The following is a 16,523-nucleotide window of genomic DNA, read 5'->3' on the forward strand; positions in this document are numbered from 1 at the left end:
CTTTATGAACCTTTATGTAAATATAAACCACTTATAAAATTATTTTTAAACAATGATTCAAATAAAAAAAGGAAAAAAGAAAATATAAATGCATCATTTTAACTAGTACAATTTAATTTATTTCAAAAATTGACTCATAAAATAAAAGAACAAAATTTTTAAGCAAGAAAAAGGCTCAATGATGAAATTAATCATAAAAGATCCCATTGAAAACCCAACTTTAACTATATGGTACCAAAACTATATAGGTAGAAGGGTTGGTGGATATCAATGGTGATATGATTAGTGGTTTTTAATTAATTGTCAATGTTGTTTGGTGCATTAAAATATATAAATGTGTAATTATGTTGTGTGTATTGATGTGATATTCTAAGAGACGAGCATATTGATTTAACAATTGAAAAAATAAATGTACTAGTTTAGCAACATAATGTGTGAAATGAAGATCATACCTGCAAGAAACAAGCACATTAAAGATCATACCTATTAGAAACAAGCACATTGAAGATCATACCTATAAGAACCAATTATATTGATTTACAACATAAAAATAAATAAGTACTTGTTAAAAAATGAGGTCAAAATTATACGCAAATATCAAAATAGATTTTCTACATTATATAGACATATAGAAAGTATTCCTCCATCTTAGTCTAAGGACCAACAATCTATATCTTATTTATAGGTACAAACTAAGTACATTATAAATACTTATCACACATCAAAATTGTACATACATATAGTTTGTAAAAATATATATTTTACATTATAAATCTAATTGATAAAACAGTTTTCTAAAATTAGGATTATTCACAGGCCAAATTTACTTTCTATAAATAAATTTAACTCTAGAATGAAAAATGTCTTTTTCCAACCCAACAATAATTGATGAATGTCTTAGTCCAAACGACATGCGAGATGAATGCATTGGCCAAATAAAAATACCATTTCTCTCCTTTAACTCGCTTTTGGCGGGCCACGATGCATGCAAGCATTGGGCCTAAGACGCATCTCCACATTGGCTGCTTTTACGATGTTCTAAACAAGAAAGTCATCAATTTTAACACATATTGTTAGAATTTTATCAGAGAGTAGGAAAATTGAGCATCTCCAATGTTTCAAGATTTCGGTGTTTTTAAGCTTGGCAACCTACCCAATTTATTCTTGTTACCTGCCGAATTATTTGAAAAGAGGAGTGAAAAGGTCGCGGCAGGTGCAATTTAACAGGTATGCTATTGTTCTGGGTCTACTCTTAAACCACAAGCTATCCTAATGTAGTGATTTTTGCAGGCTTGGTTTGAGCTGATTCGCTATTCTATTTTTTGTTTTCTGTACAATGAGAGTTTTACGTTAGAATTGGAGGTAGATCAACGCGTTTGAGGCCCTGTAATTTGTACGACATGCGAGAAACAGTTTATTGGGTTGGTTTTTGTGGATATAGGGGTTTGTCTGCAAGGGATTTTGAGCCCATTTTGACCTGGTTCGAGGGTTTTTGATATTGTAGATTAAATTAAATCAGCTGTAGTATTCCATATATTTCTGTGGTGATTTTGTTTTCCTTTGTTAGTTTCGTTTTGGGTTACGGGCAACCATTAATGAGGTATATTCTTGGACTACAATCTTATGTTTGTAAGCGTGGGCCGCTCTAAAATATAGTTAACCCCAAACACCAATCATTTAAAACTGCATTTAAATTTCCAGTAGTTGAATTGAGTCTGAGTCATGCTTGTATATGCCCTATTTTTGTCCATCACCATCGCCATCGCCATCGCCATCACCATCACCATCACCATACCATCACCATCACCATCACAGTGCACCTGAGGCCAGGCGTTGAGTAACCTAATATAGTGAAATCTTATTTGCATTTGTAGACCTATGTTCGAACAGTTGCCACTATCTAGGCACTAGCCATTTGAGGTGTTGTCTTTACCGGAGCCAATTTCCCTGATGAGTAAATTATTTATTTTGTGTGAGAAATTAGCCACCTTGAAATGGCCCAAAAACTGATTAATTTCTACACAATATTTTTTTCACTTTCCACAACAATCTGTCGACAAATCATTTTCAGAAGTGATCTGAATGAAGCTTGGGGAAATAGTGAATGCTTTGAAGATTCCCTTTTGAGCAACCAATAACCTACCTCAAAAATTGCTATGTGTAATTCTTATTACAATATCATATTCAGTACATTCTAGTTGTAGGCTTTTAGCCATAATGTCTTTTCTTTAATCGTTATCATTTAATAGTTGGACTTTCCACCTCCTTGTTTATTATATACAGTTTATAAACTATTTGCATAGAAAACGAATTTAGTTTTGTTAGGAAATGCTGTTCTAGTTCTACACGGTGATCTCAATTTTAATAAAGGTATGTTATGCAGATGCTGTGTAAACATATTTGTGATTTATCATTTAAGTAAATTTGAGTTACAGTAGTTGGTACGTTTTCATACGACTGGCTAATTCTGCAATCCGCTCATCACATTTTGCTATCTTGATGATGGATCACTCAGTGTCATCTGAAACATCAATATGAATAAAATTCATACAGCTCATTCCAGAAGCATTTCAATCATTATTAGTTACAACTGAGATGCCATTGAGAAATGTTGTAATTGTTTATTGTCTATGCGCATTGTGTTCCAAAACCAAGTGGTGATTTGGGTGACAACATGTTTAAAGCCTCTAGGCTCTAACTGAGATTCGAAGTGTTATGAGTGGAAATGGTTTATACAATCATCATTTACAGCAGTTAGAGTACTATGAAAGCGCATGAATAGAACTGAGTTAAAATGTAATGACAGGTTCTATTGGTTTAGAAGCCTGTAATTTTTGTTACAAGAGTTAGGATGTGAAATCACGTAAAACGAAAACTTTGAAAGATGAAGAGATGTTGTTCCAAAGAAAGAAAACTCTCGCCTTCCAGTCATCAATGTTTTAGCTGTTTTCATTTTTTGGCAGCATTGCAGAATCAGATTTGAAGGCTGAATCATTATTGTTGGATGAGCAAGACCACCAAAATTACTGCAACATGTAATGACAGGTTATATTGATTTAGAAGCCTGTAATTTTCGTTCCAAGATTTCGGACGTGAAATCACGTATAATGAAAACTTTGGAAGATGAAGAGATGTAGTTCCAAGGAAATAAAACTCTTGCCTTCCAGTCATCATTGTTTGAGCTAGCCAATAGTGGCATGTTGTGATGGTTAAATTGTTGAGTTGTTATCCTTGCCATCAAGGTTCAAATCCAATGGGGATGAGGTCCCCCGTTTGTGGCCTCACTGGTTCATAGCTCCAGGTCAAAGTGTTTACCCCTCTTTAAAATAATCAATGTTTGAGCTGTTGTCATTTTTTGGCAGCATTGCAGAATGAGATTTGAAGGCTGAATCATTATTGTTGGATGAACAAGACCACCAAAATTACCGCAACTAAACATAACCTAACTCCCCAGTCGAAATCAGCAAGAGTGGCCAATTATACCATTTACACAGGAACAATGACATTCTTGTTATCATAGTTTGATGTTTATATTTATAAGATGGGTAACATTATGTAGGTTTTAATGGATACCTTCTTTTTGCGTACCTGTGTATTTTTTACATTCAAGCCTGTTCTATTGTATTTTTGGCTGTGGATGGTTGTAATTGGGTTTCTCTTGCCTCTTCTATTGAACAAATCTAATTGAGGTGGTATTTGTAAACCCTACAAATCTAGATCATCTGCAGGTGGTGTTTACAGTAAGCTTTGTTAAGTGTTAAATGAAATTGAGTGTGAAAATGCCCATGTTGGAGGGGTGCTAACATTAATATGGTTTTTAATTTTTCAAATTTCAATCTTGTATATAGTTGAAGAAGATTATGATTAAATAGGATCCCCCATGACAAATCGATTAGAAAATATGTTGGGTGATTTGGATATCTAAGGTCAATAGAAAATTGAAAGAAGAAGAAGAGAGAGATGATAAAAAAGGGGAACATAAAAAAGAAACAAGCTATATTAGAATTCCAAAAGGATGACCTCTTGAAAAGAAAGAGCAATAGGTAGATGTTCGGTTTGATGCCTAGAGCACATTTACAATGCTGGTGAGCATGAGATGAAGCATTGGACACAAGTGTTATGTAAGGGGAGAGATGTTGTCCATTGTAGAAGAGGCAAAGTTGATTCCATAAATGTGTTGCTCTCATATCTGTTCCATAATGAACAAACATGTGAATATCAAGTTTATTAGCTAGCAAGCCCAAGAGCATTCCTACAGGGAAAGTGTCATGTTGTAAATATTCTTACAGTTGTGTGCATTTGAACTTATTTGCTTTCGTGTTATTTGTGATAACTCCCATGTAATGAAAAATCCATTAGAATGGAACAAACACTTCGAGCTTTTCTGCTGGACGTAATGATTGTGTATTTTTAGATTAATTAGGCAAGCTAATAGTTGTTTCATTAAGCCAAATTAGACAGTTTTGTTGAAACTCCCAATTTAAGTTGTCATTTATCCTCTGGGATATTTGTTATGTGTTTGCCAACTTAGATATGGTGATAATAGTGGAATGCATGTTATAGCCTATGCAAATAAGCCTATTAGGTATCATAACCTGTTTGTTTGTGGAGGGAGTAGCTTATTTAAAGATTGTTCAGACTATTGCAGCATAAGGTAGACTGAACAAGTGCTAGCTTAGAGTTTAAAACACTGCAGCAGGTGATTTCGTGGCCATGCATCTTGCTTGCATGTGAATTAGAAGGGTTCTTTAGAGATCAAATTCATAAATGCATAATTGTTGCTATACATAGGTTTCTGTTAGCTAATTTTGCATGGTCACAAAACCTGCTGCTGAAAATCATAGGATATAAAGAAAGGAGGAAAATTATTAAAAAAGAACAACCATCTGATGAATGAGCCCATCTGCTGCTGGTCTTGAACAAATATCCTTATCTGGTCTTGAACAAATATCCTTATCACACATTATGCCAGCCTCCCATTTCCTTCCCCATCATGATTACCTTGAGAACATATGCCTTCACATTCAACCCCATTAACTTGAAATGATATCACGGTTTGCCCCCTCTTGCATGGCTAGAGATGCCAAATATCTTTGCTTAAACCTATATTTTTAAGATCATTGGATATAATTTTATTCTTGTCCCCATATGTAGGAAAGTTGGCGAGTTTGTTGGATGCCTTATTTGCTTCTCTATCACAATGCTTGAGTACACATTGATTCAATATTTTGTGCAATTTTAAGGCGACTGTAGGGTGCTCTAAAGCTCTTGGTTACAGACAGGATAGTAGTAGAAATATGACATTCTCATTGGGTGGCATCCCCACGAGTAAGCCTGAGGAACATGTACTCAACATCAAAAGGTGTGTAGGCATTAAATCTCAAGAATCTCATGTTTTATACTGAGTTGAAAGGAGGATCTTTATGTGAATCCTTGCTGCAATCAGAGGATTTTAGTGGCTAGTTTTTAGCTATTAAAAAACTAGGGGATGACGATGATATTATAGTTTTGATCATATAGGGTCTATCACCATCTCAAATCACCAAATGCATTTGCACTTGCAGGAGATGAGAATAAAAAATCATATTGGCACAAAAGAAATGGACTCCTCAATTATTAGTCTTTTTGTACTTAGCAAGACTAATGTGGTTCATGGATTGGTATCCATTCAAATACATCAAAATGTATGTAAATGCTATGGAATGGGAAAACAAAGTCGACCATCATTTGAAATTGGTGAAGCATGTTGTGCTAAAGGAGTCTTTGACTGGATTACATGTTGATCTGTGTAGTCCAATGAAGGTGCCATTGTGTTTGGACCAAAGTATTTTTAGCTATTGGTTAATGACATAATGACATTTTCTAGGAAAATGTCAGCTGTTTTCTAAAAGTAAGTTTGAATACCTCTCTTAGTGTGTAGCATTCAAAGCCTTGGTGGTGAAACAACCAGGGTAAACAAATCAGAACTCTTAGGTTTTATGATGGAGATGAGTTTACAATAAAATGATTTTAGGACTTCCATAGGGACAATTTACATAGTTAGTATGCTAGCTTGTAAATTCCTTGGGAAAATGGATTTATGGGATGGAGGAATTAGATGACTATGGAAAGGTAAGGTACATGATGCACAACCAAAACACTCTCTATTGATATGGACTGAAGAATGGAATGCAATGCTAAATATTTCTAATTGGAGTTCATCTAAAACATTATAAATTACAACTCTCAAGGAGGCATGGTTAAGTAGGAGATCGTTGTTAATTGACTCACATTTTTTGGTTGTGTTATATTAATTTGCTTCAAAAGAGAGGAAAACTAGAAGGAAAAAGCTTGACATGTATGTTTGTTGGCTAAAGTGACTAGTTAAAAGCATCCAAACTACTAGACTTCTCTAATTTCCCCCCCCCCACTAGTAGAGTTATTGTTGTAGTCTGTAGATAAAGAGGTACTACTTTTATAGGCTAATGATAACTTTGTTGATAGTTGTGTATGGCTTACTAATACTTCTAATTCTAGAATAAGCTTTGTTTTTGAAGTAAAATGCGGCTTGTAGTTGGAAAAATTTGGAGCATTAAGTTCCAAGCGGGGCTTTGATGATGAATAATGGTACTTAGATCCCAAAAATCACATGTAAGAACCAACAACAATAACCAAAATGATATTATACTACTTTAAATGCTGTTCAACAAGATGAATTGCCATTGGTAGTGGAACTTCAATGTGCATGATCAGGTAATTAGATTGTGCAGGGTTTTACACAGGTGAAATTTTGCTCTTATTTTTGTTGTCTCTTAGGCATATGAACCTAACACATATGGAGAGGCCATGAGAAAGCTTGAGGGGAAGCTGCGATGATGATGAAATTTGATGTCTAAGAGTCACTAAGACCAAATTAATGCTGAAGGCAAGATACCCATAAGTTGTAAATGGGTTAATAAGTTGAGATGTAAATCAAATAGTTTCTTTGGTAAGTACAAAGCACGAGTTTTTGGCAGAGGGTATTCATAATAGGAAGGAGTAGACTGAAGAAACTTTAGGTGGGTTTCTCCATTGCAGCCCAATTTTACTGGAAGATATATGAAATGGATGGCAAAAGTGCCTTCTCAAATGGAGACTTGGCTGAGGAAGTCTATGTGGTTCAATTGGAAGGATTCTAAGTTCAAGAGAAATAAAGAGCATTTGGTTTGCATATTGATTAAATCTGCTCATGGACTTAAGCAGGCTTCTTGAGCTTGGTGTTCAAAATTTGTCGTCATCTTAGAGGTCTAGGATCCTGAACAATGCATGAAAGGAAAAATATATGACAAAGGAAGCAATTGCATAGTTCAACTTCATAGGTTTTGAATTAAATAGCCAAGGATAGAGTAATAGAAAATGCTTTTGAAATACTATCTTACATCTCAAAAGAGCATAAATTATATTGAAATATTCTAATTGATAATTATTTTGACAGATTTGTAAAATAGAAAAGGGAGTGTTTAAATATTTTTTCCATTAGATAATAAGAACCTGCTAGTACTAACAAAAGAAGAGAGGAACTAATTTAGCCACAAATTTAGCTGTTGTTAATTAAGTAATTTTTCTTTGATTTTGCATATAAGTGGATGATGGAATTGAAGCGTTGAGGGACTTTGAGTTGAGAATTTGAGAGATTCTAGGTACAAGTTTTTATGTTAAATCAAAGCATGAGGAACATTCCCTTTCAATGAGAATTTTTTTTTTTTTGGATCGGTAAGAGGCTGAAGCCAAGATTGTTTATTTATTATGTATTGTGATTAATTATTATTATTATTTATCAAACTTGAGTAGAATAGAACCCAAGACCTTCCACATAAGAGGCTCACAAGTTACCATTGTGTTCTAGGCTCTTGCCTCCTTTCAATGGGATATTGTTGCTATCATCTAAAATCTATTTGCCTCATTAAAGAAAAAATATATGAGGCCTGCTTTCGGAGGGATTAAGATAAGCCGGAGTACTAGGGCATGACTGCTGTCAAGGTGCATATGTGTTTCCCTGATGCCTTTTTAACATATATGAATGCTACACTGTATGTCTAAAGCATTCATGTACTGCTATTGTACTTTTTCTAGGCTGTTTAAAACTTTGCATACATGATGAGCCTAAATAGGATATAGCTCCCTAGTCTAATAATTGCAGGGCTAAGCTGTGACTTTCACTAATTATCAAAGTTTTAAGCCTGTGGAACATGTATGAAAATTTGATAGAATTAAACAATCCTCATTTTGATAAATATTTTTGCCTTAGTTATTTTTTTTATCACTACAATCGGATTTTTATCTTTTTGGTAAGAACCATTCTGCTTTTGATTCCACAATGTCTATATACTTTCATGTATATACGTTTGCTTCCCACTTGATTAATCATTATATAATTGTCACTACTCTACCTGCTTGTCATTAAAACTTGATGGCTAGTTTCAATTTGAAGCTCCACATTATCACACTTTGTTAGCATCTGAAAACAAAGTTTTTTGTGATCTATCTTTGATAGTCTAAAGTTCTAAACAACCACCTTGGTATTATTGTTGACGATTGAAATATTAAAATTCTTTTGAATAGTTAGGATCACAAGAATTCCATGTAAACAAACTTTGTTGTGTTGATATCAAGCCAATAGAGTTCTGTTTCAGTTTTAGCTTTTATATGGTTTTCATTATTTACTTTTGGCATGTACTGTTATAAGGTTTTGATATGTCAAAAAAATCAGATAGAAGCCTTATGACTAAATTTGTGTCTTTGGATTTATGGGCATGTAAAGTATTACGATGAGTTTAAGGCAATGACAGTAGTGTGAAATACCCAGAAAAAAATAGCACATCTCTTAATCGTTCCATGTCATACAAAAGAACAGGTCTCTATGTTGATGTCCTTAACATCAATAAAAAATATATGCCCATTCAAGGTTGCCTACTTGTGATATGCTGGAGCAACATGATGAAATCTACAGAAATATTTGATGTTGAATCAGGCTGGTGCTCATTGTGCTGAAGATCAATGGAAAACCTGATTAAATAGCGTTTTCATGCTGTAAGGGACTGTTTTGTTGCTGGAATAGAAATAGAAAATTTGGAATATGTTTTCTATTTTCTGTTTGGTTCGTCACTTGGAATAAGGAATAGGAATACATATTCCCATTTTGGCTCTAAAATGAGCTTATACCCATTCCAAAAAATAGCTGTTATTGGAATAGCCATTCCTATTCCCAATATGCATTCCTATTCTCCATTTCTATGCCTGCAACCAAATGGGCCATAATAAGGGTTTTATGATGGTTGGGTGGACAGTAAATTCATTTCCCAGGAGATTTTTATGGGATCATTTTGCAATTTGAACCATTAAAAGTTGTTGAACTTTGTTGAAAATTGTGGCTGATTAACATGTGATTTTTTTGAGGAAAAAACTTTAGGCTAGGAATTTTTAACAACTACGAAAGTCAGGATTTTTTGAGGATATACTTTTATGATTGTAACCATTTCAAACATGCTTAGCATTCCTATATTTGGTAACTTGGTGGAAATAGAGGTGTAATGATGTTTGATTCTTTTATGCTACAAGGTCTTGAAAGCTTATTGAGTTATGAAACTCGTGAATTTTTTTTTATCACAATATTAAAGACATGACACGTTAAAAGGAAATAGAATTCATCTGCAATTTCAGTAGTATCACAAATTTTACAAGTCTGCTCACCTCAAGTTGTTTTTTGATTTGTACAATGACCAGTTTCACTATGGGGTTCATGAGCATTAGTTAAGTCATATCAATGTTAAGTTTATTTTTGAAGGACAATAGTTTTTTTTGGATCAATCAGAAAATGACTAAAACAATCTTTGTTGCATTTCAATTTTTTCTTATTAAGAATATTTTCTTTCCGAATTTTTCCTCTGGGCTAAATTTGATATTAACAACATTGTTATTATTTTGCTATCTCTAGTATTCTAGTATCTAAGCTGATTTTCACTGCCTATAGTACAACCTTTCCTTGATCTATAATGGGTATTGCTCATTTAAGAATCAATATTAGGGTGTCTCTTGTTACTTAAATTGATCAAATTATGCTTATATTCTATGTATTAGTTCTAGCTTTGGACTCCACCAAGGTATACCCTTAATAAAAATTGTTAAAAGTGATTGTGTGCTAGTCTTATCTATCCGTATGGTGGTTGTTACTTGCACCCATACAAAATATTCTTTGTATGGAGTCAGTCAAATGTATCTTGTCTAAAGAATCTTTATCAAACTCTTGTTTTCTATGTTCCCCTATGTTAAATATCTCAACCTTAATCAATCTTGGTACATGACTAATGAGACTCACTCTCAAATGCTAAGTCACAAGGTTCAGATTTGAGTTCGCGATCATAAAATTCAGATGAAATTCGGAAAGGGTAAAAAATTCGGAAAAAAATGAACATTAAATTTAACTTATATAAATCTACTTATTTTAAAATATAAGTAATATATCTACAAAATTATCAAATAGTTTGACATTGCTAAATAAGTAAACTAGATAACCCAATACTATTTTAAAATACAATAACATTTTCATAAATAACAATATTATATTAAATATCATAAAATTTCGATGAAGTTCGGAAAGGGTAAAACTTCGCTGAAATTAGAACTTCATGAATGGAATTTGGCATATCCTGTGACTTAGCTCAAATTCATTTGTCAGGAGGCAAACAAAGGTAAAATGCAACAGTTAGGCAAGCATTGGTTATGATCAAACTCTTGTTTTTGGTGTTTCCCAATGTCATGTTTTTCAAGCTTTAATCAGGGTTGGTACATCACTAACGGAACTTGCTTTTGAATGTATTAGACAAGAGGGAAACAAAGGTCGAATGGAACATTTAAGCAAACATCTGTTGAATCATCTGAAAAATGAATGCATTTGGCAGCCAAAAAATTTGCTGAATGGGAAGATTGTAGAATTCATGTTTATTTAGAGGATAATGAGATCTCAAAGCACTTGATAAGATGACCAACCATGAACTGCACTGTTATTTTGGAAAATTTATATCTGAGTTGCTTGGTTTAACATTGGTTTTTCCCCTTAATGGACATCTTACAATGTTATACAAGGACATTATTCACTGTGTCATGTGGCAAGAATATTTTAATGATATTCTTTTCAGCATCATATGTCCAGATATCAGTCAGTCTGGATTTATCGTCAAGATTTGGGCTATAAGGTTGAAGACGGGGAACTTAATGCGTATAATGCATCATGATCCTTTGTCAAGTTGTCCTGGTAGAAGTACTCTTAGTTTGACAGCACAATGCCAACATTGACAGGTAGGACTTGATGAACATTAGCCGGAAATACCAGAAGTTGAGTCGATGAACATTAGCCTCTCAGTTGTGCTCTGTTTGTATTTTCGAAAGCTAAAACTGAAATAAAATTAAAATTATTTAATCTGTAGGTGTTTCATCATATTGTCTCTGAGATGAGTGAATTTCTGAAATTGTTTTCAGAAAAAATGCATTTGTCTACGAGGAGTTCAGCTGGAACTTTTCTTGTTTGTTGTAATGTTTCAAACTTTCAAGTGCTGTTTAGTTAACAAGAGTAAAATATTATAAGCTCTAATCTGCTTTAATGCGAATCAAGTGTAATTTGATGGTTTAACTTGAATCAAGCTGGAAGAATTTGTGAGAGATTAAGTTATACATATTTTCTCTTGAACAACACATAGTGATTATGCTTTGGATCAAAGTTTGTTTGTTGTTGTTTCATATCTCCTTATGTTGGTGGCTCAGTGTTTTTTGAGGTATTGTGAACAAAATACCTGCGAGTGTTTGTTTTTGATTGTCATTAGAACATGGAAGGGGTACTATCATTTGGTGTTATTGGGATTGTAAGAGTTATGTTAGTTAACATTTTATCTTCACTCAGACTATGGACGGTATTGGAACTGTATGAAAATTGATAAGCCCATTTCTTTGAAAAAGAGTTGCCCAAACTGAATGCTTATATAGAATCTTTTAGACTTTCAGTTTTGTTCAGACTTTGCAGCATGTGCAGGCAACAATAATAAAGTTTCAGTGTAAAGCCCCTGTATGGTGTGAAGAGGACTTTTCTTGTTTGTTGTAATGTTTCAAACCTTCAAGTGCTGTTTAATTAACAAGAGTAAAATATTATAAGCTCTAATCTGCTTTAATGCGAATGAAGTGTAATTTGATGGTTTAACTTGAATCAAGCTGGAAGAATTTGTGAGAGATTAAGCTATACATGTTTTCTCTTGAACAACACATAGTGATTATGCTTTGGATCAAAGTTTGTTTGTTGTTGTTTCATATCTCCTTATTTTGGTGGCTCAGTGTTGTTTGAGGTATTGTGAACAAAATACCTGTGAGTGTTTGTTTTTGATTGTCATTAGAACATGGAAGGGGTACTATCATTTGGTGTTATTGGGATTGTAAGAGTTATGTTAGTTAACACTTTATCTTCACTCAGAATATGGACAGTATTGGAACTGTATGAAAATTGATAAGCCCATTTCTTTGAAAAAGAGTTGCCCAAACTGAATGCTTACATAGAATCTTTTAGACTTTCAGTTTTGTTCAGACTTTGCAGCATGTGCAGGCAACAATGATAAAGTTTCAGTGTAAAGCCCCTGTATGGTGTGAAGAGGACATGATGAACTAGTATTTTGTAGCTTTTCAATTCTAAGCACATAAAATATCAAACGAGTATGGGAGCTTTATGTTGCTGTCCAAGCCAAGAAGACCTGGAAGAATATGCATCTTATCCCAATGGATCCTTATATCAGCATTGCTTTTGCGTCAGGTGTTGTGTACACCGGATTCTAAGCTTGGTACGTTCACTTAAATCACTGATTCCAAATGTACTTGTGATAAGTTCATGTTGTTTATTTTTTGGCTCTTCAGTAGTGATGTTAACTTATTGAGATTGCTTGTTTTATTCAAAATATAAGATGTACTCTTAAGCTCTGAATTGCAAATGTTGTTGCTTGTCTGAAGCTTTCTTTTTCCTGTTCTTGTTAAGGAGTTGGCAACCATATATATATATTAGAGTAGTATCTCATTTGAATGAGGTGCTTATATTGTTTCTGTTATCTTCTTGTCAATGAATATAATGAGCAAGGGTAGAGGCAACAATTGTCATATTTGATCGCGTAGTAAAATTTAAATGCTGTATGATATGGTGGTGACTGTTTTATATGAATTAAAAAAAAGTTTATAGTTTTATAAAATTGAAGATTTTTACCCTCCCTTTTATGATTGTTTATTTTGGGTGGTTCTTCTGTGGACTGTTGTTTGTATGATCTGTTTATGTGTGTGTCCTATGCTATTGACAGTTGAAACGCAATGTTTATTATGACCCAAGTTTCTTAAATGTAATTTAGTTCTATTTATCTTGTGGGTTTTTTGACAGTAAATAATTACCCTTCTTGAAGTTCTATATATTTTGCATCTTGTTAGCATTGAAGAACAGAAACTTGAAGAAGCCGGTTTCGTCCCCTGTTGCCTGGATTCAGGTCCAGGTCCAGGTCCGCACGAGTCTGGATTCCCATCCGGGTTCGCTGTGGGTCCTTAGTTTGGACTGTGGGTTCGCCCGGGTCCTTGCTGGAGCAAACCCACAGCGAACCCGGGAAGACACGGGGCAGTAGGGTCCAAAATGTGAAATAAAACAACTTTAAAGAGTGTTTTAAATTTTTTCTTTTTATTAATGTAACTCTAAAAGGAACCTAATAAAAAACATTTCACTCATGTAATCTCTTATGTCGAGCAGGAGGATGATCATATAGCAACTTATGGGACTAGTGGAACCAGTTTGGGTTCCAATGATGAGGATCTGGATATAGTTGTAGTTGGGGATGAAGCCATTGATCTCTCATTTTATGATAATCCATTTGACCTTTGAAGGGCATTTGGTACTATGATCATTGATAAACTACTAAACACTTGTCATCTATCATCATGTTTCAAACTTTATTATTGGGCGAACTAGTCTATGTTTTGCAATTTAGCAATTCAATGTATAATTTTCTTTACAATCATGAAGATAGATTAATGAGCGAGTTTTTAATGTTTATCATTGACATTTGGTATTGATCAATGATTAGGCAACAATTATTCATATTGTGAAATGAATTTGTTTTGTAACTATGCATGTTTCTCTTGTATTTATATATACTCACAAACCCTCCCACGAACCCAAATAGGTAAAAAATTTTTTGCCCGAACCCACGAACCCGAACCTCAAACCCAAACCCAAATCGACAACTTAGCAGAAACTCCATACCATCACAAAGAGCAAATTGTCAAGTCTAATACATGTGACCCAATAGGCCAAATAGTGGAACCACTCGAACAGTATGCTGGGTGCTGATTGCAATCACATGATTTCAAATGCTTGTGCACTTTAATCCAGCAATAGCATCTAGACTAATTTTTGTGATCGAAATGTTTGCTTACCAGGCATGTATGTAATTTATTATAAAGAATAGAACCATGCACAGGATGAGCATAGTGTTACATCCCAAAATTTTGACCTAAATTTTTAACTTGTTTATAATCGTTGGATTTAACGAATTATTTTTTCATGATCATGTGAAATAGGTAGTTATTTATATACGTTATATTAACTGTTAATGAAGATAGTTGTTAACCATTAACTATTATCAGATGATTAGCAGTTGCTTGATTTAAAATAATGATTATTATGTTTTTATGAATTATTATGGAATTATTATTATGGCAGAGATGTTTTCATGGGTGATTGCAGGAGAAGATGAAGAAGTGGGGGAAGCATTGCTAAACGGGATCATTGGAATGGGATATTCTTTTAGTTCAGTCATTAGGATCGGCAAGTATGGCCTTAAACTTCTTTGGAAAGGATGCAACGACTTGATCACAGGATACATTTTTGGGACCCGCATGAGCTATTGAGAAAATAATCTAAGAAAAACATAAAATAATCTAATTTAAAAATATAAAATATACCTCAAGGGATTTTTAAATTGATCTTCATCATATCATTATAATAAATATTTACATACGGACATATAAATATAAAAATGAAATGGCACCAATAAATTATAATATCATAATTTAATGATGTCACCTCATTGATATACTTACATGAACATATATAACTATATATTATAATAACAATTGAAAATTATAATATTTTCAATACTTTTCAACTTATTTTTATTTTATTTTCTTTCCCTCTTTTTCCATAATCGATTTAATACTTGGAATTCAAATGGTTTAAAATCTTTAAACCGATAGAAGCCGAGAAGTCATGGCTAGATTTTAAATAGAAGCCACGAAGGGAGTCAGACACCACTGTCCACATTCTCACCTTCTTTTCTGCCACCATTTCCAAACTCCTTGTTTCAATAAGCCTGAGTTCTATTTTGTCATAGTAATTTTTCTACATCAGCCAACATCCTGCAAATACCGATTCAAACCTTAATGATTAATCGGGTGTGCAAAATATAATTGAGCCGAGCAAGTATTCCGACCAGATTGCTGAGGTTAGGCGCTGATGTGACATCTCAAGGGATGAGAGGGTGCCGATTAGAAGTCAAGATCTTCAAACCATATGTTAATTAGGTCATGAAATACTTCCTATGTTTTTGTTTCTTTCCTTTGTTTGGATGCAAGATCTACTGTAGCTGGCTAGGCTTGGAAGTCCATTCTTAAGTCTGAGATCATAACATGTAGCTTGTTGACTATCTCTTGTGAGTTATATTGAGTTTCCCATTTAATTTTCATTGTATCCTGAACCATCATTAAAGTGTGAGTGGTAACTTTGAAAAAGGAGTTTGATAATGTTGTAAGAACCATCATGAATAATATTGATATCAATAGCAAGAGTTGTGTTGTTTCAACCCATGATAAAGATATTAAGAGCAGAATGCTCATCCAATGCACTTGGGAATCATAGGTAATGAAGCCACAAAATGATGAAGAGGTGAAGAAGGGCATAGTGCTCATAAATTTTTAATGCACCTGGGACTCACCGACAGGTAGCCATGAAAAGGTGAAGAGGTGGAACAAATCTGCAAGAAAACAAAGAAGAAATCAGACATTAATAACTTAAAAGAAATATGCTCAATAGCTCAGGCTTATCCTTGTAATGGAATTTGTTGTCAAGTTGAGCGGTGGTGATCAGGTCGATGAACCCATCAAAAATCCTTGGCCAAGGTAGTTTATAGGCATGTTTTCCATCTAATGATCATTTGATGTTAGTAGCACCAGTTATGTAAGCATGTTCGTTTCATAATTGAGTGGACATTCAAAACACTAGGATGCTCAGGGGGTTGGACTGAAGAATATCCCAAGCCCGATCCCGAGGTAGGGAGGGCCATTCTAATTTAATAGAATGTTTGGGGATAAATATGGTCCGAGGTTGGGAGGTTAAGCCTATGTCAATGCATCTCTCACCAATGCCGAGGCTTGCACAACTCGCTAAAGATCCTCTGAAAATGCTTGTATGTTCCTTTCTTCCTTGTTAAGCATTTACTTTACTT

General features: G+C 33.9%; 1 protein-coding gene across 1 annotated transcript in view; it reads left to right on the forward strand.

The window, feature by feature from the left end:
- The first annotated feature begins 895 nt into the window (after positions 1-895).
- LOC149539912 (E3 ubiquitin-protein ligase At3g02290-like) overlaps positions 896-16,523 on the forward strand; it is a 55,262-nt gene continuing 39,634 nt past the window's right edge. Inside the window, exons 1-2 of the mRNA XM_089801129.1 lie at positions 896-1,227; positions 12,602-12,833. Of these exons, the coding sequence (XP_089657255.1) occupies positions 12,711-12,833 (123 nt within the window). The 5' untranslated portion in view covers positions 896-1,227; positions 12,602-12,710. The remainder of the gene's footprint in view (positions 1,228-12,601; positions 12,834-16,523) is intronic.

Source organism: Cupressus sempervirens, chromosome 9 (assembly GCF_028749045.1).
Source record: "Cupressus sempervirens isolate cs-2001-9-10 chromosome 9, ASM2874904v1, whole genome shotgun sequence".
NCBI classification, from domain to species: Eukaryota; Viridiplantae; Streptophyta; class Pinopsida; order Cupressales; family Cupressaceae; genus Cupressus; species Cupressus sempervirens.